This window comes from Artibeus jamaicensis, unplaced genomic scaffold (genome assembly GCF_021234435.1).
Source record: "Artibeus jamaicensis isolate MK-2021 breed Jamaican fruit bat unplaced genomic scaffold, CSHL_Jam_final scaffold_614, whole genome shotgun sequence".
In the NCBI taxonomy this organism is placed as follows: Eukaryota; Metazoa; Chordata; class Mammalia; order Chiroptera; family Phyllostomidae; genus Artibeus; species Artibeus jamaicensis.
In genome coordinates this window covers 2383482-2406305 of record NW_026522050.1, presented here as the reverse complement: position 1 = coordinate 2406305, position 22824 = coordinate 2383482, and the positions used below count along the sequence as shown (strand labels likewise).

The 22824-nt window shown below is 45.1% G+C and overlaps 1 protein-coding gene across 2 annotated transcripts in view; it reads right to left on the bottom strand.

The window, feature by feature from the left end:
• Nucleotides 1-2675: 2675 nt before the first annotated feature.
• The window catches only part of ATL3 (atlastin GTPase 3), a 32925-nt gene continuing 12776 nt past the window's right edge, over nt 2676-22824 (bottom strand). For both annotated transcript variants that reach the window (XM_037140221.2, XM_037140220.2), the window contains exons 2-13: nt 22108-22322; nt 21834-21977; nt 19575-19679; nt 19027-19077; nt 15086-15142; nt 14351-14443; nt 13511-13649; nt 10893-11020; nt 10226-10282; nt 9152-9223; nt 8308-8739; nt 2676-7535 (exon numbers count right to left, since the gene is read on the bottom strand). In XM_037140221.2, coding sequence (XP_036996116.1) covers nt 7449-7535; nt 8308-8739; nt 9152-9223; nt 10226-10282; nt 10893-11020; nt 13511-13649; nt 14351-14443; nt 15086-15142; nt 19027-19077; nt 19575-19679; nt 21834-21977; nt 22108-22314 — 1572 coding nt within the window. In that variant the 5' untranslated portion in view covers nt 22315-22322 and the 3' untranslated portion in view covers nt 2676-7448. The remainder of the gene's footprint in view (nt 7536-8307; nt 8740-9151; nt 9224-10225; nt 10283-10892; nt 11021-13510; nt 13650-14350; nt 14444-15085; nt 15143-19026; nt 19078-19574; nt 19680-21833; nt 21978-22107; nt 22323-22824) is intronic.

Sequence of the window (22824 nt, the reverse complement as noted above, 5' to 3'; positions counted from 1 at the left end):
TTAAAGACAACAAAGCTACTGGAGCCATCCTATGAAAAAAACTAATGAACTTCTTGGCCAACCCAATACATTGTCACCTTCCAAGCGGCTCTCAGAAGAGGAGCCCTGTTAAGGCCCCAGGCCCAGGAAGCTACCACAGGGCACCAGCACCGTCAGCAGGATCGTCCACAACCCCATCTCACATCATCGCCGCTGTGCAGGTGGACAACCATGCCAGGGTCAAACTGTCACCCACCTCTGAAGCCTCCAGTCTTTTCCGCAGCCATGGCCATGGAAGCCTGTGACAGAGAGACCGATGAATGTTTAATGCAATCTCTTCCGTTCTCTGCCTTCAGAGGAAGAGGATGATTCCTCCCAGAGAAACCACGGTTTTGCCAAGTCTCCGAGGAAGGAGTAACTGAGAAAGTGGGAGAAAATGGCTCAAAGCTAAATGCCCTGCGGGGATTGAGCAGGAAGCTGGGAGTGGAGGAAGCAAGGCCAAGGCAGAGAAAGGGGGTTTGGGGAGAGTGGGCAGGCGCTGGGCGTTGAAGGGAGGCTGTAGCCCTGGCCAGCATGGCTCAGTGGGGTGAGCGTCGCCCCAATTCCTGGCCAGGCCTCATGCCTGGGTTGAGGCCTCAGTCAACCCCCACCCGGGCTGGGGTGCAGGCGAGAGGCAACCGATTGCTTCACATCAATCTTTCTCTCCCTCTTTTTCCCTCCCTTTCCCTCTCTCCAAAATAAGTAAAATCTTTTTTCTTTTTTTTAAGGGGGAGGCTGTTTGCACTGCTGCTTTACACACAAGGAGCAGGACCATGGGAGTATTTTGCAATAACAGGCAGATTTCTGTTGCTTATCAGCATCTCTCAGGACAGGAGCTGCTCCCACAAAGGTGCTCCATCGGCCACCCGCACCGGCTTTGTCCAAGCACCCAGGCCACTCCAGTGAGGCTTTGGGATGCATCCATTTCCACAGTTCTCTCTGAATGAACAAAATCAAACTTTTTGAAAGAAAAGGAAGCTGAAATATAACTTCTTCCTGAACCACCCACCCCCTCTCTGCAACCCCTCAAGTCCTGCTGAGAGGCAAGAACAAATCCTTGTTGAGACCCTGAAGAGCTCCCAGTACACGAAGTGTTCAGCACAAGCACTTCTACTTCCCCTTCAAGGAACACTCCCGAAGTGTTCCGGGCTCGCTCATTCTGCCGCGTTAAGTGGCCAGGCCGGGGAGCTGGCAGCTGTTGTGGACACTGCTTCTCGTCTGTCCAGCAGGCTTTCATTTGCTGACTGAGGGGTCTGGTGGAGCTGCCAATCACATTACCCTATCGCCCTGACTAGCCCCCAGGCTACTGATTGGCCCTGGAAGGAGCATATGCCCCAAGGCCAGAGCAGTCGGAAGAGGAAGAAGCGTTCTCTGGGATGAAGCTATGCACACACCCAGGTTTTTAAATAGGAGGTGGGTCAGCAAACAGTGTCTTTCCTCTGGGGACACAGAAGTGGGATGATGTAAGCGTGGAACCATCTGCCCCTGCTCCTCCCTGCGGCACAAGGAAATCTCACTGTCGGAACAGATAATTCCACCACTGCAGACTCTGAAACACAGCCTGTTGACATGATTCCTCCCCATGCCTTTTGTAGGTTTTACTCCTAGACATAGAGTTACAAGAAACATTTTCCCAATTACCATTTCTTCTTTAAAAATTTCAGTTGCCTCTGGCTGGTGTGGCTCAGTGAATCGAGTACCAGCCTGCGAACCAGAAGGTCGGTGGTTCGATTCCCAGTCATGGCACATGCCTGGGTTGGGGGCCAGCCCGCAACTGGGAGTGTGTGAGAGGCAACCCATTGCTGTATCTCTTGCACATCAGTGTTTCTCTCCCTCCCTTTCTCCTTCCCTTCCCCTCTCTCTAAAAATAAACACAATCTTTTTAAAAATTTAAATTGAGTTGGGATTTCTTCTTGGCAAACTGATATATGGCAACGAAAGGCAAGAATGCCAATGTGGCAAAAAACGAGCCAGTTCACTTGACCTCTCCCCATCCATCCGTGCAAGGCCACTCCCCCCCCCCGTCTTTCCTTCTCCGGGCTCACAGCGATGCATCAGCACTCTCCCAGGAGCGCCAAGTTTTCACCACACTCTGCAAATCGCAGCAGCTTGGAGGTCTGCCCCTTCCCCGCTAAACCACGCTGTGTCACGCCAGCACGGCACCTGACGCAGGACCGCCGGGAAGGATGGGTGGAAGGATGGCAGCTACTGCCCAGGGTGTTTCCAACTGGGGAGAAGCCTTTGTTACTGTAGGGTCCATCCAGTGATGAGTCAATACATGAGCAGCTCTGTGCAACCTCCCCACAGCCTCCAAGGAGGCCAACGAAAGGGAAAGCTTTCAGGAGCCGCACCTCACCCCAACCCAAAGAGAAACCATTTAACCAGCTGGACCCAGGTGGGACAACCACAGGGCAGTGTGGCAAATTCGAAGGTCCTCAGAAGCTGCATGTTACCTGCTGCACATACAACTTGCGTTTGACTGGAAGGACCACCAGCACCGGCAGCCCACGCCGGCACGAGGAAGCCGACCCAGACCTCACCGCCGCTGCGCTTGACCAGTTGGCCTCCTCTTGGATCTCCTATTTGCTTTGCTAAGCCCACACCTGTTCCACGGATCTTCCCACATTAAAGGAAAAAATTACACACACACACACGGACATGATGCTGTGATCTTTATTCCATTAAATGACCTTATAACTAAGAAACAGAAACATGCTTTTAATGTACTAATAGCATAATCGCATCCTATCGCACTTCTTAAGTGTATCAAATTTTAAAGCCATTTTAAAGGGTATAGGACAAAGTGTTTTTCACAGGTCATTTTAAAAAATTTATTGATTCTAGAGAGAGAGGAAGACAGAGACATCAGTTTGTTGTTCCACTTCTTTATACATTCACTGGCTGATTCTTATATGTGCCCTGACCGGGGATCGAACCTGCAACCTTGGCGTATCAGGATGATGCTCTAGCCAACTCAGCCACCTGGCCAGGGCAAATTATTTTTTTTTAAATCCGAGAAGAAAAATAGTGTATGTTCAAGATCATCATTAACTCCTTTAGGGCTTTAGTCCATGACGCGTTTATTCATCCAAATTGGAAAGCTTTGGGGATCAAAGTCAACCTCCCCTTGGTCTTAATAACACTACTTTCAAATTTTAGTTCTGGAACATAAAAATTTTTTCAAATGCTTCTGCCCCTAGATCTGTTTTGAAAGTTCCTAATGTGGGTTACCTTTGTCGCTAACTTTCCAAGTTATAATCCTCTCCTTCCTTTCTGTTCACTATTCTTATTTATGGCTTAAGGTTTTCTGTGCATGACTCAGAGAGTCAAGTCACAGTGCTGAATTTCGTTTTTTAAAAAAGAAACACAACTTTCAAAATAGTTTTGTTTAATCCTAATTATACCTGCTAGTAAACAGAATATTTGTACATTCATTTTTCAGAGAAGGCACTATGACATCCCAACTTTGAAAAACAGCTTTAAGGGGTTCGGCGAATGCTCTCGACTGCAGGCGCCTTTACCGCCACCCTGCACGGAGCAAACCCTGGGGGCGCGCCTGGCAGACACCTCACCTGAACCGCACGTAAGAGCCTCCAGTGGCCTGCAGACCGCACCGAACTGCACTTTCCCACCACACGGGGGGGTCTCTGCACCACCTGCAATACTGTGTATGGAAGTGGGGACTCCGGGGACACGGCCCAGACCAACGAGGGCAACCCCTCGCTCAGTAGGAAGCTGGGAATTTGAACTCTTTAAAACCAGAATCCCAGGTCGGTCTTATGCACCCCAAGGTACAAAAGGACTACTCCCCAAAACACAGCTTCAGTGTGACTGAACATGAGAAAACTCTCCAATCACAAGTGGTTTTTGACAGTGGGGTCCTTAGTGCCATTTAAAAAACCACTTACACAGACAGACTGCACTCTCGTAACTGAACTTCAACTTCATTATGCCCTTTCCCTTGGCTAAAATCTCGATGGGATCTAAATGTAAGCCAGGACGATGCAGGCCTATCTGAATTTCAACAGTTCTATGGGATTAAAAATAAACGTATCATGAAGACTTCATGTAAATTATATATATTTTTAAAAATATTTATTTATTTACTTATTTATAGAGAGTGGAAGGGAGGGAGGAAGAGCGGGAGAGAAACATCAATGTGTGGTTGCCTCTCGCATGCCCCCACTGGGAACCTGGCCTGCAATCCAGACATGTGCCCTAAGTGGGAATTGAACCAGTGACCCTTTGGTTCACAGGCCAGCACTCAATCCACTGAGACATACTAGCCAGGGTCCATGTAAGTTATTTACAAAAAAAAAAAAAAAAAAAACCCTCTGGGAAACATCTAAAACCTTTTCTCGCTTCTGCCCGAACTTAGATCAGTTCACTGGGTTTCTCCACAATTCTCACAAACTTGTGCGCACACCCCGCGGCCCAGGCCGGGGCACTACCGCTGCCGCCGACTGTCAGTGGCGTGACTGCGAAGCAGCGCGCTGCCAACGCCAGGCAGCTCGGCCGTCTGCCCAAAGCAGTTTACTTTGTGCAAAAGAAGTGGTAACAGGTAAAGCAAAAACAATATTCACAGGCAGCGTCAGCAAACGCACAGCACGCGTCAGACACGGACGTGCCCGGAGCCGCCAGTTGCTCCAAGGGCCGTGGACACGAGGGCCGCGGAAACAAGGGCCGCGTCCGCGCCGCCAGCGTGACCACGGGCAGTCGCCCTCCTTTTGTCCACACACCGATCTGGGAAGGTCTCTCAGTGAAAGAATCAACATGCTCATTCTATCATTTTTACTCTAAGCTAATTGTAAGTATTTTTAAAAAAACGTGTAACCTCTCCTGAAATGGGTTTTCACTAGAGAATGTTGGAAGCCTCCTTTCACGTGCTAACAGGAGCGTCCGCTCGCCGTCAGGGACGCGCAGTGGAAAAGGCCGCGTGGAGGGGCCGCCGGAGCGGCAGACAGAGCATCACACTCAGCGAACAGTCTGAACCCCCAGTGACATCCCCGACCCACAAACTAAAGACTAAGGGAGGGGAAGGGGTAAAAGCCATTCTCTTCCACCAGGTTATAAGCCTCCCCAGGACTGTTTTAGGCCAACGATGATGAGAATGCATCTCACACCGAAAAAGACAATATAAAATTATGGGTTCGCTGTTAGGAAAGAGGCCAAAGAAAACTCAGAAGAATCCTCACTGAGAAAACCTTATAAACACATTTCAGAGACAGAATGGTTAATAAAGACCAAAAAAATTAAGGCTTCCTGGCATCATTAAATCAAATTATTCCTTTAAGATCAAAACAGAAATGGTGAATTTGAAGAGTAAATAAATCCTAAGATGTCATTGAATCTCACATTATTGTGTTTTTTACTTAAAAAAAACCTATTATTTTAGTATTAAAATATTTTCGACACATCATCCTTTTCTTACCATTAAAAGTAGGACCAATCTAGACAATTATTTTGAAATCTATAAATACTTATAAAATGCATTCAAAGTGAAGTATCTCAGCATCTGTAAGGTTTTTTTAAGCAAAAAGTAAACCACGGAAACACAGGTTTATTAAACCCACTATCAGCACTTCAGTGCTAGCAAAACACCGTCCACCACACTGATGTTTTCCACTTCAACTCGACAGACTTTGCAGGTTTGTTTTTAATTAACATAGGTAAAGCTTTTAGCTACTAAGCGTGAACCTCCAGGAATATGAGAGGCCACCTGAAATCCACTAAATTTTCAAAAGTAAGTTTTCGATTAACAGTCAAAGCTAAGCATCATTAATATGCAGGTAAACAGTTTTTAGAACAAATAGGAATTTTTCAAAAATTTAACGACAAGTGAATAAAATAGCAAGAACTTCAGGGCAAGATGGTATGCAAATATGAAAAAATATAAAATGCTTGGAATTAATTCAGGACTTATAAAAATACTTGCATGGTAAACTGTTAAAGTAGTCAAAAAATTATTTAACAGAGCACATGCTAGAAGAAACCTTCTTTTTCCCACCTTCCTTCCATTCATACTTCACATACACAGAATTTACTTGGATTTTGCATAAGTATTCCTCCCTCCCTCCCACGAAAATTAAATTATCTTCAGAATTAAGGCTCACACACCTGACTGTTTATATAAATACGTGCAGGCAAATTTTAGAAGTTTTAAAACCCACAATATTTCACCATTATAAATCAAAGAAAAAGGCAACTAACAGATAAATTTTTATCACACAATCAAGGTTAACAAAAGAATTCTCAGCTACTTCTAGACAGTGTCCTTATTTGGACAGGGCTTTGGTCCTTACTAAGCCAGAGCCATTTTCAAGCCGGCAGACAGGTCAAGTCAAGTTAAACAAAGAAAGACTCACTAAAAACAAAATGGACAGTTTTAGCCCCGTTATTAAAATCACCAGTGCACAGGAAAATGCAAATGAACATTCTGGATAAAGACCTAATTTACTGCTAAGTCATGTGAAACAGGGCGTGGCATTCGGAAATGTCTCTCCTCAAATTTGCAATCAAGTTTCGACCTTACACAGTATCCTCGAAAACAAAACCTTCCAACTGACAGACGTGTGAACCGCGCATAATACATAGAAGAATGTAGACCTACGGTGAGTCTGGCCAAGGCACAAGTTCAAGTGACTACAAGAGGTCACGTGGTTCATTGAAACACTAGCTTTTTCCTCATATCATCAAGCTCATTCCTTTTGTTATGAGCCTCTCTGACTTTTCAAGGCATGTTTGCTCTAGAAGAGATAGAAATAAAGGCAAAAAAAAAGATGTTCCAACAAAACTGACAGCTTGTCAGGGAAATGTCAGTGAATGGTAGATTTAATGGGATGATTTTCCCACGCGATGTGGCAAAAAGGAGTCTAATATTATGAGATTTTAAAGGTGTAACGACATCATTTTCAGTCTTTAGTTCTGAAGGTTTTGCAAGTTCTGTAAACTTTTCAAAAAGGAATCCTTCTCAATAGACCAGATACAAAAGAAAGGACAAGTTTCACCGGCACCTGGACCACTCCTGAGGCTGCCCCGTCCGCCCCTCCGTCCCTCCCCGTCAAGCCCACAGAAGCGCGGATTCCATTTTCAAAGGCACTAAAGCGGCACAGAAAGGGCTTAGAACTGCATGTCCATTTTTTCCTTTAGCTTTCCCCCATAAAGTGCACAAAGCAGAGAGCAGTAAGAAAACAGACACAGGCTTGGATCTGTGCCACCAGAAAGGAAAAGAAATGCTTCCATCAGAAACGGAAGTGAGTTCAAGAATTTGAAACCACAGGAGAGGACCGTTCATTTATTGGCGCCACGCTCCGGCTCCTCCTGGCTGGTCCCAGACCCGCATCCCTCCGGGCCTGCACCTGTGGCTGCGGCAGAAACCCAGAAATCAGCAGGGGCCGGTCCGCTGAGTGTCGAATCCTCTTGCTAAGATGCTACTGAGCTTTTTTATCCGTGAGGTGTCTTCCGGCAACCGCATCCCTCACAGCAGCCTGAGTGGAATTGCCAATGTGAGAAGTGGCCTGCAAAAGTCCATGATCCAACATATAAGTTGAGAAAGTACAGCCCAGCATCAAGAGAGCAAGTCCTTGGAGATAAACTTGCAAAAATTTCAGTCTGTATCATCATTATGTTATAGAAAATAGGGAAATGAAGATGGGGGGACCCTGTGACAGAAGCTGCCTCCCAAGAGAGTCAGCTGAGCCTCTGCCCTGTTATTGGGATGCAGCAGGCACCTCTCTGGGCTTCACTCACCACGAGCTTTTAACTCATCTGTTCATGCTGTCAGAAAAAGAAACCATCAGAGTCGCAAGGATCTACAAACCTAGACATCACGCGAATGTCAAAAGCCACTGGCTTTTTAGAAAATTTTAAGTGAAAGAAATGCCATTCATTACTAGGATTCAAAACAAAAAGTTCTGTTAAGTTCCTGTTTTTCAAAGCTTCTGGTTTTCAGTAAAACAGATTAGCCCGGGGCAGGAGGAGGAGCCGTGCAGGGGTTGCATCTGAAGAGCACCCGGTCCGAAGTTTCCGGGAGGAACACAGTGTGTCTGAGCTGGGACACTTTTGCATTGAAAGGTAATCATTAGGCATGAAAACAAAACATCAAAATTAAATATTAATATCCTAAGAAGGACAATGAAACATGCTTATCAGAAAAAAATAGCGAGGGAACGTTTCTCATGCCTTCTCTCACTAGGAAGCTCTTCCGATGGAGATATTTTACAAGCACAAATAGTAGAAACACAGATGCCTGTCCACTGTCACCCTGAGGCTGCGGCCGGCACCACTCACCTGCTCTAGCACAAACGCTGCTCCAGAATCGATGGCGCCGCCCAGCTCCCGGTACTGACCAGAGTACCTGATGTAGCCCCAGGTGAGGAGCGCGATCAACAGCAGTCCCACCATGCAGTTGAACAGCTGGGCCACAACCTCCAGCCCGACGAAGCCGGTGAGGCCCGAGGCCACGTACAAAGCCACGATGCCCGTGAATAGCACGGCGGGGGTGCGGAAGGTGCTGAAGATGTTCTTGCTGCCATTGTGCTTGCAGAAGTTCTCGTACAGTTCCCTGATTTCCTCCTCCAGCTCCTGCTGGTAGCGGAGGCTGAACTCCTTCCCTCCCATCTTCTTGGTCTTCTTAAAATGGTCCAGAGCAAGCTGTCTGAATTCACCGTGCTTCTCCTCTAGAATGTCTGGAGACAAATATGGCTTCTCCCCGCCACACACCTAAAAAAAATAAAGACGCAGGGTGTTGAAGATCCCTTCAAACACAGGGACCAAAAACAATTTAAAAAGTAAAACACTGAAAAGTTTAGAATACTTTTTAAAGAAGTTTAACCACTTTCTTCTCTTTTTTTAAAAGAGTTTAATTCCAGAGCTAGAATATATTAAGATCTTAAAAATTAACTAAAAATGATAACCAAGACCAACACGGTCTAGGTTCACTGCCTCTGAAAGGACATCTGAATCCCAGGGGCGTGTTGCTGGGCGGGGCCCACAGCAGGCAGCAGGGCCTCGGCTGGAGACACCACCAGGTACAAGGCCCTGATTACCAGGGTGACCTGCGTACACGGGGTCAAGTTGGGGCTTTTGAAGTCAGGTTATAGATGTTTTAGACTAAGATGTACACCCACCATACCTCTTCCATGTTGTTGTAATAAATGTCCTTGGCAGAGGCTGCAGCTGCTAAATTGTTGGCTTCGGCGGTGGCCTTTTAAGAAAGGAAAGCATGAGGTGAAAGTCCTTCCTCTTTTAACATTCTTCTCTCACCTTATTCACCATTCTTCCTTTTTTATTATCCTGCTAATTTTTTTAGCTTTCCATACAGCCCAATTTATGAAATAAAACACACCTTTTCTGCCAAAAATGTTCTCACACATAAGAATCTTTATCATAAACTATACATATGAAAATTCCTTTGTTTCAAAATTTTTTAATATTTTATTTATTTTTAGAGAGAGAAGGGAGGGAGAAACAGAGGGAAACATCAATGTGTGGTTGCCTCTCACACACCCCCTACTGGGGGACCTGGCCCACAACCCAGGCCTGTGCCCTGACTGGGAGTCGAACTGGCGACCATTTAGTTCACAGGCCGGTGCCCAGTCTACTGAGCCACACCAGCCAGAGCCCTTTGCTTCAATTTTAAATGTTAAAAAAGCCGCAAGTCAAAAAGGGGAAACAAACTGTCTTTACAGCATCAATCCTAAGCTCTAGCGTCCTGAGTGGACATGTTTTTCTACCAAAGGAACAAGTGTATGGCACTCAGTGACTTCACGTTCAGCACATGAAAGCCAGAAATCGTGTTTTAACCAAATGACACTTTGAAAATACCAAACGTTGAAAGTAAACCTAACTGGAAATACAAAACCCGCTGAGTCCGTAGTAAACAGACACCCAGTCCACACGCAGGGCACGCCCTCCCCCAGCAGACGCAGAGCACAGAGAAGCACCAGGCTCACGTGACCCTGACCCGGGCGGAACCAAACGGTTCTCACGGTCTGTTTGGTGGGGAGACCAGGCGGGGAGGGGCCGTTCTGTGTACGCCGACCCACCACCAACACAGACGAGAAAACGGAAGGCAGCCCGCTGACGAGGCACGGGGCTCCGCGGGACGGGGAGGCAGAGCCCCCCCGCCGCCCTCTGAAGGGCGCTGCTCTGGGCCCACGTGGACTCGCGCAACCAAAGGCATCGCCCAGGTCCCGGAGCTGCATACCTGAAGCATGGACTTGGGGTGAGGCAGATCTTCTCCTTGGTAAATTTTAATGTATGCCTTAAAATGTAAACAGAAAAACAGTTACCAAAAATGCCACTGTCATCATTAATCATGCTCTTAATTCGCAGAAGGAGAAACCAAACAACTGTATTTGCCTAGAGACCTAGATCAACACCTAGGAATTAGCAAAAACCACCACACACCTCCGCGTGCAGGTTAGCGTTTCAGTGAACGGAAATGTTCTCGAGCAGCGCAAGCCGACCACGGCTACGGTTCCCACCAGGCGCCCCATGCACGCTGGCCTCCACTACCTGTGGGCAGAGTGACCGTCCGCCTCGAGGGGGCCGTGGCACACGTAGGTGCCGTCTCCTACTCACAGCAGCTTCCTAACCACCTCCTGCGCACACCGTCTTGCCTGAGGAACAAGCTTTCTTTAGCCACAGTAACCACTCCTCGAAGAGTGCTAAGAACACCCATTTGATTCTCAGACCAATACTGCCACCCTGTGGCCTGTTCTGGGAAGAACACGGGAGTCTGAAAATGCCTCTCACCATTCCCCCCAGGAAACTTTCCCCTAAGCTTCGAAATACTGAAATTCAAGTTGGTTTACGACCTAGATCGGTTTTACCAAAAGTCAAACATTTTAATAATTAAAACCCATAATTACCTTAAAATACTCCAACAGCCCTCGGCAGGTGACTTTTGAGCCATTGATCTCCTTTTCCATTAAATTCGCGGGGTTTAATATATATGGAATCAGTACCTGTAACTGCTCTTTGAATTCGCCGGCGATATCTGTTTACAGGACCATGAAGAAGGAAAAAATAAGCCAAACAGACCCTTCAACCAGGGTGAGCATCACACACTCGCAGGTCTGTCCAGGTGTTTCCGCGCACACTCGTTCAGAGTGTGTGTGTTGGGGGGGGGGTCCCGGACGCTCCCGGGCTGTGCCCGGCACACATGGACCTCTGCTCTCCCGCACCTGCATTACCTGCTTCCCGTCTGCAGCACTAGGTCCTCCCTGCTCAGAAAAGGATGTGCAGGATGCCCTTACCCTGGTTGTCACTCTGGGGGGTGCAAGTCTCCCTAGCCTCTCAAGAAATTTAACTTTTCAATGAATTCCATTAACAAGGCCTTCAAAAAATTAGTGATCAACCCCTCGAGTTCTCTCAGGGCAGGCCCTTGCCACAGCCTCATGCTCCCCTAAAATGTATTAGAAACCACTATTCATCCACTCCTTTCTTCGTCTTTTTGGCCATCTGTTAATGTCAGACGCAGCAGAACCACCAGTATTTCATGATACTATTTCCTGTCCTCTCCCCAGAGGGGCCCTCTGGACCACCCCGAAGGGAAAAGCCTGCGGTCCCTGAAGGTGGCAGCTTCTCTGCGGTTCCCACGAGGTTCCCACAGAGGGCTCAGGAGAGCCAGGAAACTCGAGGGCTTTCCTCAAGGTGGGAACCAGCTGGTCAACTACCAAGACAGAGGAATCCGACCCACGTAGTCCAGCACCTTCCTAGGTTTCCCACTAACTCCAACTCTCATCTGAAAAGAGAGCGGCAGGAACCCGCAGCAAGTGAGGAACCATGGATACGCCACGGCCCTGAATCACAAAACCGAGACGTGCACACGACAGTTTGGGCGCCTTTCTGTGGCAGGCCCGTGTGCACAAGCGGTGTGGGGAGCGGCGACCACAGCGACGGTGGCTTCCAAATGGTTCCAGTGACAAATATCACCATAAAAATCTCAGTGAAACACTTCGGATTCCTTTACTTCCTTAGATTATATGACCCCCTAAGAAGGATGACTCAATATTAAAATGACAATGTAGACTCCTGGAAAACATTCAAAACTATTTTTAAAAATCTCTAAAGCTGCCCATCAGATAATCACAATTAACATTTAAAATATCCCCCTTCCCTTTTAGACTTTTATATATTGCCGAATTGTTTTTGTAACAGACTGTATCACTTTATACCCACCAATGTATTGAGAAGGCATGTTTACTACTCTCAACACCCCAGAGATGTTTACTGTTTTCAAAACTGGTGAGAAAGAGCACCTTGGCGCTTCTGCTTGGGGCAGCGCTCCAGACCAGAGAACCTGAAGGGGCCTTCTTCCTACCGGGGTCCTGCCAAACCGGGAGGCAGCTGCAAGGGGGTGAGCGGGTGGCAGGAGGCATGAGCTGACCCAGAGCAGTGAGCTCAGTGCGTGTGCAGCTGTGGCTCGTGGCTCCTTTGAGACTATCCACTGCAATGGGTGACTTGAGTCTCGGCCAAGTTAACTCCTACACTAAGCTGGCCCCCAGCATGCTGGCACACTGATCTTGGACTTCTAGCCTTCAGGGAGACAAGGACTAAATTTCTGTCGTTTATGAGCTACTGCATTTTGTTATAGCAGCCCAAACAGACTAAGACAGTTGGAAGCACGACTGGGCATCTACAAATGGCAACTACTATCATTTTCACTGGGAACCTCAGAAGCTCAGATAAGTTTATAAAGAAAAGTGCTTAGTCTAGCCCTGGCTGGTGTAGTTCAACAGATTGAGCACAGCCCTGTGAACCAAAGGTTTGCCAGTTCAATTCCCAGTCAGGGCACATGCCTGGGTTGGAGGCCAGGTCCCCAGTAGGGGGTGAGCAAGAGGCAACCACATATTAATGTTTCTCTCTCACTCCTTCCCTTCCCCTGTCTAAAAATAAATAAATGAAATATTTTTGTTTAAAAAGTGCCAAGTCTAACACATGGGTAAACTGAGGGCTAGCCATTCAGTGACTCAAGGTCTCATGCATAAGGAACAAAAACAAGACGGTGGCACCCATCAGTCCCAACCCCGGGCTCTGTGAACTACCGTCTCGTCGGCACGTCCCAGCAGCCATGAGGCTCAGGTTTTGTTACCATCACAATTAAGGCGAAAACAACAGCCGTGCCTTGCACCGGGCCGTCTTTCTTTGGGAAGCTCATTTTACTTGATAAATATCAGCTGGCCAATGTTCGTCTTCCTTCACTGAGCACTTTTACCTTTGACAGACCAATAACCATAACACGTCTCTCGGCAGGAGCACCAACGGACAGCACGACCGTCGCGCCACACAGAGAAACGAAGGCGAGCTGACTCTGCAGCCACAGTGAGGCAGGCGGGGACTGAACCGGACTACCAGACGCTACTGCTCTTTCTAAGAAAACACACGGTTTTGCTTAAGCATTCACTAGATTCTTAAGTGGTATTGTCTGGTCATTATTTAATTCCAAAGATCACATCGCACGTTTGAAACACCATTTGTAACACACCTTTCAACTTCCCGTCAAACTCAGGGCTCGTGGCCACCTGCAGCCCGGGGTGCGGCAGCAGGAAGCAGGAGACGCTGGAGAAGCAGGAGTGGATGTGGTTCCGGACGTTCTGGATTTCTTCGTGCTGGTGCTCCTTCACCTGCCGACGGAGACCGACACGTCACAAAAGACCGTTTGTTTCTCCTCACTAGGAACTAACTGCTAGTGAAGGGAACGAGGACAAAGGCAAGACTTCCCCACTCTGATGGGACACGGGGCCTGTATTTTTTCCAATGAGCAAACACAGAATCCTAAGAAGCAATGAATGCATAAATTTGACTGACCGTGGCTTAGCTCCTATAGCTACTGAAGAATAGGTGATAAAGAGTTTCTTTTAAAAAGAGTATTGCACAATACTTAGGAAGAATAACAGGTTTGTGGGCATGAGGTAGGATCTAACCAGGTAGTAATAACTGACAAAGGACTCCTATGTTTTCACTTTGGAAAAAATGCAAACTAAGCCTGTTTATATTCATCCGAAAACAAATAGGAATCCTGAATAAGAACAACGGACTCAAGTTCTGAGTGTGACATTCTAAAGTCGCACACAGCATCTGGTGTGAAATGTGCAGTGGAAATCGCACCCGCAGCTCGGGCTCCTGCACAGAGCTCTTCTCTACAACCCTGTGCACTGCATGGCTAGGGTCTTTAATCTGAAACAGGAATATGAGTGTGTGTTAATATGTATAAGTACTTAACACACTTAGCATAATGTCCCATAATCCGCTTGAAATACAAGAGATAAGGCAAGTGAGAACGTTATCACTGCTTTTACGTGATTCCTGTTATACTTCTACTTACCTGTAGACGCTTTTCCAAAAATGACATTCCTCCCTGTAGTCCATAGTTGTATTCATAAGGGAAACTCCAGTCTCGAACCAAAAACATCAGTGTCTAATCAGGAAAAGAGCAGGACATATTATGATGCTGCATAAGTCCACTTTCAAAATAACAATGGACACACTTGTCTGCACAATGCCAGCTTCTTCGAAAGAGACAAAAAAATGTGCTGAAGGACCGGTCTGTCCCGTGCGTCTCGGAAGCCTGGTAACCGCATCCACTAAAGGCAAGCATGGGGGCGCAGTGAAGCACAGGAGAGCTCGTCACAGACCCGCGGCAGTTTTCAACGGCAGAAGAGAAGACCACCACATCTAAAGCTCCTCCAACTCACTGCGCTTACCGCGCATTTCCCCCTCGTGAAACGATGGGCTGAAACGGTCAGTGAGCCTCCTCCACACGTGGACAGAGAGGCACCCCAGGCAGCTGCAGCTGCAGCATGAAGCAGCCACGGACTGGACCGCTCTGCTCTAACACCCCCCCGCTCCAGACGCTGACGTTCACGTTTCAGGTAACTGATACATCATAAAATACTATTCTGCTTTTGCTTTCTTTCAACCATTTAAAAACGTAAAAACAATTCCTAATTCATAGGTCATATAAAAATAGGCAGCTGGCCACATCTGGCCTGTGAGCTGTAGTTTGCTAATCTCTGAACTAAAATAAAGATACAAATGACATTTATAATTAACACTGTACCTGAAAGGGTTTTTGGAAAATTTCATCCATTGCCAAACGACCATATTCTGTGAAGAGCTTTAAAAAAAAGTTACAGTTTATTAGGCAAAATTACTTAAAATATTTCTGTAGCTATTCTATATCAAAATAGTCATTTAACAGACTTCACTACTACCTATATGAAACAAAAGTTCTAATTTCAGAAACCCACAGGAGCCATGAACCGTAAAATAATCTTCAATCTGCCTCATATCCCACATCCCCATTCATTAGCAACTCCGGAATCCAACCATTCACATGTTCCACGCAGCTTCGAATACTGCAGTAGCTTCCTAACTGGTCTCCCTGCCCCTCCCTGCCCCATTCACAGTGTGGCAGCCACTACGACTGTTATCAGTAAGGTCAGTTAGAGCACATCCTGCCTCTGCTCAAACCCTCCAACCCCAATCGTTCTAAAAGCCAGTCCTGACAGTGGGACTTGGCCCCGCCTGGCTGTTCCTCAGACCTGCTGCTGCAGGGACTCGGACCTCTCTTCCTGCCGGCACTGTTCTTCCCCTAGACATCTGTGCGGATGTCCAATTTCCTTACTGGAAATGCGTTCTTAAGTCAAAGTCTACAAACATGCTGAGCAGAGAAACCCGTGGCCCTCACACCCTGCTGGAGCCTCAGCAAGCTTCTCCCCTGACCAACCCCGGCAGGAGTTTAAAGAATTCTTCTCCAGGGAGTGGGGCAGCCCAAGAACAACAGTCCGCAAACACAGACATTTAGAGGTTGAAACAAAATAGCTAAGTCACCTTCCCCAAACACCTCTCTGTGATCCAAAACAATACCCAAGGCTCAACTCCTACCAAAGCTCCCTGTCATGTTTTTAGCGGCTCCCTGTTAAATACAGACGGCCGAGAACCACCAGACCTTTGAAAAAAGCTTCAGCAGAAAAGACAAAAACTCATGTCCTTCTATTTTGGAATATCATCTTATATCATTCCTTTCATAATTTCTTTTTTTCCACCTTCTTTCTTTTATTAAAATACCTATTATTAACATGTTAATCTCACCTGAATTGGTCACCAACTTTTCCGTTCTTTGCCTACTGTTCCCATCCTCCACCCCCCACCCCCCGCCCCACAGCCCCTCGGATCTCTCTCCTCCTCTCTCTGCTCCACTGCCTTTCCCCCTCCCCATTTCTACTCTTTGTCTTTTATTTAATTGGCCAGGGAGATTTGCTCCCATTCATCTTCTAACTCCTCCTCTGCAGAATTTTCCATTTTTGCTACCATAGTTTTAATTTCCAGCTGCTCTTTTTCGTGATCTGAATGTTGCTTTTTAATAGCATCACCCTATTGTTATTTCTTGGTTGCAACAATCTGAACATCTTATCTGAGGATATGAATTTACAAAAAAGCCCACACTAAGGTACATTATCATGAAAATTCAAGCCAAGAATAAGACCTTGAAAGCTTTAAAGAGAAACGGAGGTCAGAGACAAAAGCTCAGGAATCCGCTGGTGTGGGACTTCACCACTGGGAGCTGGAGGGTGATAAAGCAAGGGCTTCAGTTCTAAAAGAAAACTATCTCCATCCTACGATTCTAAGACAAAATTAAAACACTGCCACACTTGTAAGACCTCAAACAAGTTATCTCCTATGCATCCTTCCTAATCTTTCTCAGGAAGCCACTGGAGAAGGCGCAGAATTAAAGGCAGAATCAACAAATAAAAGATTAAATGGGATCCAAATGAGAAAAGAACTGAGAAGAAATTGCCAGGCCCTGATTTCAAACTATATTATAAAGCCAAAAAAAAAAAAAGGCATGGTATTGGCACAGACAGCAGAGAGGGGAACTGAACACAGAGCCCAGGACAACACGTGCTCGCTCTACGGTCCATTTACAACAAAGACGACATGAACATACGATGGGGAAAGGACAGTCTCCTCGATCTTAAACGGTATCGGGAAAACTGGGCGGCAGGTGCAAAAGAGTAAAACCAGATTACTATCGTATGCCACGCCCAGAAATGAACTCGATGGACAGACTGAAACCTGACCGTGAGACCTGACTGTTTTATAAAACCCCTAGGAGAAAACACAGAGGACTCATCCTTGACACAGACAGGTCTTGGTGATGGCTTTTTGGATCTGACAGCCAACACAAAGGGAACAAAAGCAAAAATAAATAAATGGGACCACGTCAAACAAAAGCTTCTATACAGCAAAGGAAACTATTGACAAAGTGAAAAAAAACCTACTGAATGGGAGAAAAGAGTTGCAAATCACATATCAGTAGAGGGTTAATATCCAAAATATATAAGCAACTCATATAATGCAATAGCAAAAAAAATCCAATTAAAATTGGGCAGAGACTCTGAATAGATACTTTCCCACTGAAGACACATACACATGGCCAATAAACACGTAAAAAGGTGCCGAACACCCCAATCGTCAATGAAACGCCAACCAAAACCACGAGGAGACAGCACCTCACACCTGTGAAAATGGGTGAGTGCCGGGAGGATGTGGAGAGGAGGGCGCCCTTGCACACCGCTGCACACTGGGGCAGCCGCTGTGGAGTTTAGAGGTTCCTCAAAAAACTAAAAATAGAACTAGTATTTCGATCCACCAACTCCCCTTCCGGAAATTAACCCAGAGAAAATTAAAGCGGACTCAAAGACACACGCGCCCCATGTTCATTGCTGCATTATTTCCAAGACATGGCAGCAACCAAAGTGTCCATGAGTGAATGAACTTTAGATAAAGATGGGTGTACACACGCAATGGAATGTCCCTGCCATAAAAGACGCAACTTTTGCCATTTGCAATACAGATGGCCCTTGAGGGCATTATGCTAAGCGAAATAAGCCAGATGAAGAAAGACGAATACCATATGATCTTACTTATATGCAGAATCTTTAAAAAAAAAAAAAAGGCTCTGGCCTGCATAGCCCAGTTGGTTAGAGCACTGTCCAGTAAACCGAAAGGCTGTGAGTTCAATTCCAGGTCAGGGCACATGCCTGGGCTACAGGTCTGGCCCCCAGTCAGGGCATGTGCAAAAAACAACCGATCAATGCTTCTCACACTGATGTTTCTCTCCCTCTCTCCCACTTTCTTTCCCTCTCTAAAATCAACAAGCTCATCCTCAGGGAGGATAAAAAATAATAATAAAAAAAAAAAAAACAAAACAAGCTTGCCCTGACCACATGGCTCAGTTAGTTGGGTGTCAAAGCGAAAGGCTGCCAGTGGGATTCCTGGTCAGGGCACGAGTGTGGATGGCGTGCTTGGTCCCTGGTCCTGGCCCATCAATGTTTCTCTGCCTCTCTTTCTCCCTCCTTTCCTCTCTAAAAATAAAATAAAGTAAAGTAAAATAAAATAAAATAAGCCCTGGCTGGTGTGGCTTAGTGGATTGAGTGCCAGCCTGTGAACCAAACAGTCACTGGTTCCATTCCCAGTGAGGGCACACGCCGAGTCAGGGTTGCATACCAGGCCCCCAGTTGGGGATGTGCAAAAAGCAACCTATTGATGTATCTCTCACACATCGATGTTTCTCTCCTTCTCTTTCTCCCTCCCTTCTCCCGTCTCTAAAAATAAATAAATTAAATATTTTTAAAAAGTAAAATAAAACAAGCTCATGGGTAGAGAACAGATTGGTGGTTGCCAAGGTTGCAATACTATTTAACTATTTAACCTTTTAAACTATGTGTGTGTGTAAGTTTTGTTTGAAACAAATGCTGTTTTAAAAAAAGTACCTGATACACATAAAATACTATATAAAGACAAAACAAAAACACACATAAAATTATACAAAACCCATGATCTCTGCAATTCTGAAATCCAAAAAGCTCTAAAAACCCAAATTAAGCAGCAAACTCATTTGAAGAAAAACATACCTTGAACTAATGTGAGCTTTTTATTTTTCTGTCTTAAAACTTTTAAATGATATATTATAATGTTTCAATGAGGAATATATACCTGTAGCTGTTGAAGATCATCTTCCTGAATGTTCTGGGATAAATTATAAATCTAGAAAACAAAAGTCCAAATTGATACTATTTTAGCTTACATCAAACAAAGCCCAAATAAGCCTACAGCACTGAACACAAGCTCTGTACATTTAACAGTTTGCATATAAAAATATGAAGTCTGTTCAAACAGTAATATTTTCTGTCCTTTGGAAAACTATGCAAACGTGATTAAAATAACCTAATCTTCTTTTACAGTTTAAAATACAGTTTTCTTAAATTCTTACCAAATCTGCTTTCCCTATTTGATGCAACTGCAATTTCCACTTTTAAACTTTTCTTAGAGTATTTTATATAAATTTATAACCAAAGTAGAAAAATAGTATAGGCTCCTTCTTGAGCCTGTAAGACGTTAACTTGTATCTGTATCTGTGGTTTAAAAAGAACATTTACATGTGTCCCCATAGGAATTCTGATAACAGAACAGTAACTACAACCAGATGCCACTTCTTTATCTCATCTTCTCTACAAACTTGTTTCCCAGTCGGGAGGTGTCACCTGAACAGAGCTGGTCATGGTGCTCAGCGCAAAGATGGTAGCACAGTCCTTCACAGTGGACTGGCTGTCAAATGCCCCCTGGGTGTCCATCAGAACAACTGCAACCTTGAAAACAAGGGGGAAAAATATGTTCGCGTGAGAAGGGCAAAACGTGAAGGAGAAATTGGAAAGTACAGGTAATGGTTAAATGAGGCTTATGCACCTGCTTATTATAGGTTCTGTCACAGAAGCATGATTATTTTGGTGCCTAGTTCCAAGCGGAGAACTTCACTGGGGATTATCTGCTCTGACCGAGTAAAATGACACAAAACAGAGGCCTACAGAGAGCCACAGGGAAAGAGGGAAAAACTGCCCCACCAACGGCAACAGCCAAATTAACTCGCTCACCAAGCCAGTAATTTAGATGTCTTTTGTCGTTAAAAAGAAATTTAAAATACTAACTCACTTTAAAAAAAAATGATTTTAAACTTAGGTATAATCCTAAGTTTAATAAAACATATGGGCATTTACGTGCAAGGTTGTATTCAACCCTCAAATTTCTAGGGTTTTCTGGTAGATTGATAAAAGAAAACTAACATTTATTTTAATCTTTACAAAAGCCCCACGCCAAAGATGCCAAAGGAAAGCAGAAGGATCCAGGCCATCCTTGCTCTCCGTGTAAGCCAGCTAAGCTTCAAAGAGGTCCGAATGGTCCATTTCCACCCAGAAAGAGAGTTAAGTTTAGAAGCAGCCCTGGCTGGTGTGGATCAGTGCATTGAGTGCCAGCCTGCAAACAAAGGCACACAGGTTCAATTCCCAGTCAGGGCGTGTGCCTGGGTTGCAGGCTGGGTCCCCAGTAGAGGGCGTGCTAGAGGAAACCAATAGATGTTTCTCTCATACAGATTATTTCTTCTCCCTCCTTCTCCTTCCCTTCCCCTCTCTCTAAAAAAATAAATAAAATCTTTTTGAAAAATTTAGAAGCCAACAGCAGAAGACACAGCCGCAAGCACTGTAAGTGGCCACCTCTGGAAAAAGCAACTAAGCAGTGCAAAGGATGCTCCTTTTTATTATCAATATTGCAATATTATCTAACTATTTAAACTATGTATATACATATTATTTTATTAAAAACAAAATGTTGCTAAAAAAAGCAAGTACCAGATACACATAAAATACATACAAACATAACAAAAATACACATATAAAACCATGATCTCTCCCCTGTAATCTGAAAGATCGGTAGTGGCCAGGGGGTGGGAGAGGAGGGAAATGAGGAGTGACTGCTAATGGGGATTGAGCTTCTTAATGGGGAGGTGAAAAGTTCTGGAATTAGATAGTGGCGATGCCTAAACAGCTTTACAAGTATACTAAAAACCGCTTAGTCATACAGTTTTAAAGAACAAATTTTGTGGCATGTAAATTTATCTCAATAAAAAAAAGCGATTTATGGCATCTATTTGCCAACTTAAAAAATGAGGCTAAAATAGGCCTGGCTGGTATGGCTCAGTGGACTAAATGCAAACCAAAGGGTCACTGGTTCAATTCCCAGTCAGGGCACAGGCCTGAGTTGTGGGCCAGGTCCCCAGTAGGGGGCACATGAGAGGCAACCACACACTGATGTTTCTCTGCCTCTCTTTCTTCCCTCCCTTCCCCTCTTAAAAAAAAAATAATTATATATATATATATATATATATATATATATATATATACACACACACACACACACACATACACACACACATACACACACCCCTAAAATATGAGGTGAAATAGAGGAAATACTAAAGAAAAGTTTTTGAAGAATGGGAGTCATGTATACTCAAAGTGGTATTCTCAGATCATGTGCACCAACTCCAGCCCACAGAATACTGAATGACTTAGCATTTAGAAAAAGGCTAACACTAAACAACCTGAAGGGGGAATTTGGAACCCTAAGTCCTAGCAGGATTCAAAAATGAGAGGAACAAGCAGCTGCGAAGGCATGCTTTGGAAGGAATAGTTAGTTTGTTTAGGAAATAGCGGGGCCCCCAAATCCCCTCTTCCAGTTCAGGAGACACCTGACTTACCCCCTTTGAGACAGGCTCTACAACTGCACTTACTACTTTTTGTTAGAAGCCTCATATTACTATTTGACCCTTTAACCTATATTCATACATTATTTTTAAACCATAAACATATTGTTTTGACAAACATTCTTTTTTGATTGGATTATCAAAGTGCACATTCAAGTTCTCATTTTGTTGTTGTCTCTGTTCACGTGTAAGCCCTTTTCCTCCTTACCTTCTTCCCGCCTGGCTTCTCCACAGTGAAAACTTCATTCCAGATCTGAATCCCAGTAGTTTCTGGGTCAGAGCCCCCCCTCCATGAAAACCCGGTTAACGGTTCTTCTGGATCGCCTAACCAATTTGAATGGCCACCTTCTTTCTACAGAAAGAATAAGACATTTCCATTAAATCTTACATTTTACACATCAAGAATAACCTCTATGCTTATTTTGCTCTTACGAACACAAAGTCTCATTTTTCTAATTTGAAATGAAACAATTCTACCTCACCTGGAAATACAAGTATCGGAGCATGAAGTCCAGAAAGAAGGACTTGCCCTTTCGGAAGGCACCAGCCACCGAGAGCACCACCACGTCGAGGTCCCGGATGTGGTCCTGCAGGAGGATGCTGGCCAGGGCTTTCTCTTCCAGCTCGAAGGAGTGCTGGTCCTTCTGAACCAGGACGACCTGCACTGGAGCAGGCTTTCCACTCTCCATGGCATCACCTGTGTTGTTACAGAGAAAAACGTTGGTTTCGCATATTTTTTAAATACATATTTTTAATTAAGAATTTTTGTTCATTAAAAGATATCATTACGAGAGTTAAAATGCAAAGCCCGGGATGGAAGAAAATATCACAATATCTATATCCAAAAGACTCATACCCAGAGTCAATATAGATATCTGCAAGAAAAAGACAAATATACCAATTTTTAAAATAATAGTGGGCAAAAGGCCGAACAGGCTCTTCATTAAAAAAGGATACTCAAATGGTTAATAATCACATGAAAAAGTGCGTCCATACAATTGCTTATCAAGGAAATGCAAATTAAAAGCATAATGAAACCCACTGCCTGCCTATCAGAATGGCTAAAAGGTCACAGGGCGATAGCAACTGTGGCAGAGGATGTGGCAGGAGTGGAACTCCCACCACTCTGACGGGAGCGTAACCACTTTGGAACACTGTTTGGCCGTACCCAGGAGAACTAAACAAGCCGCCCTGGCTGG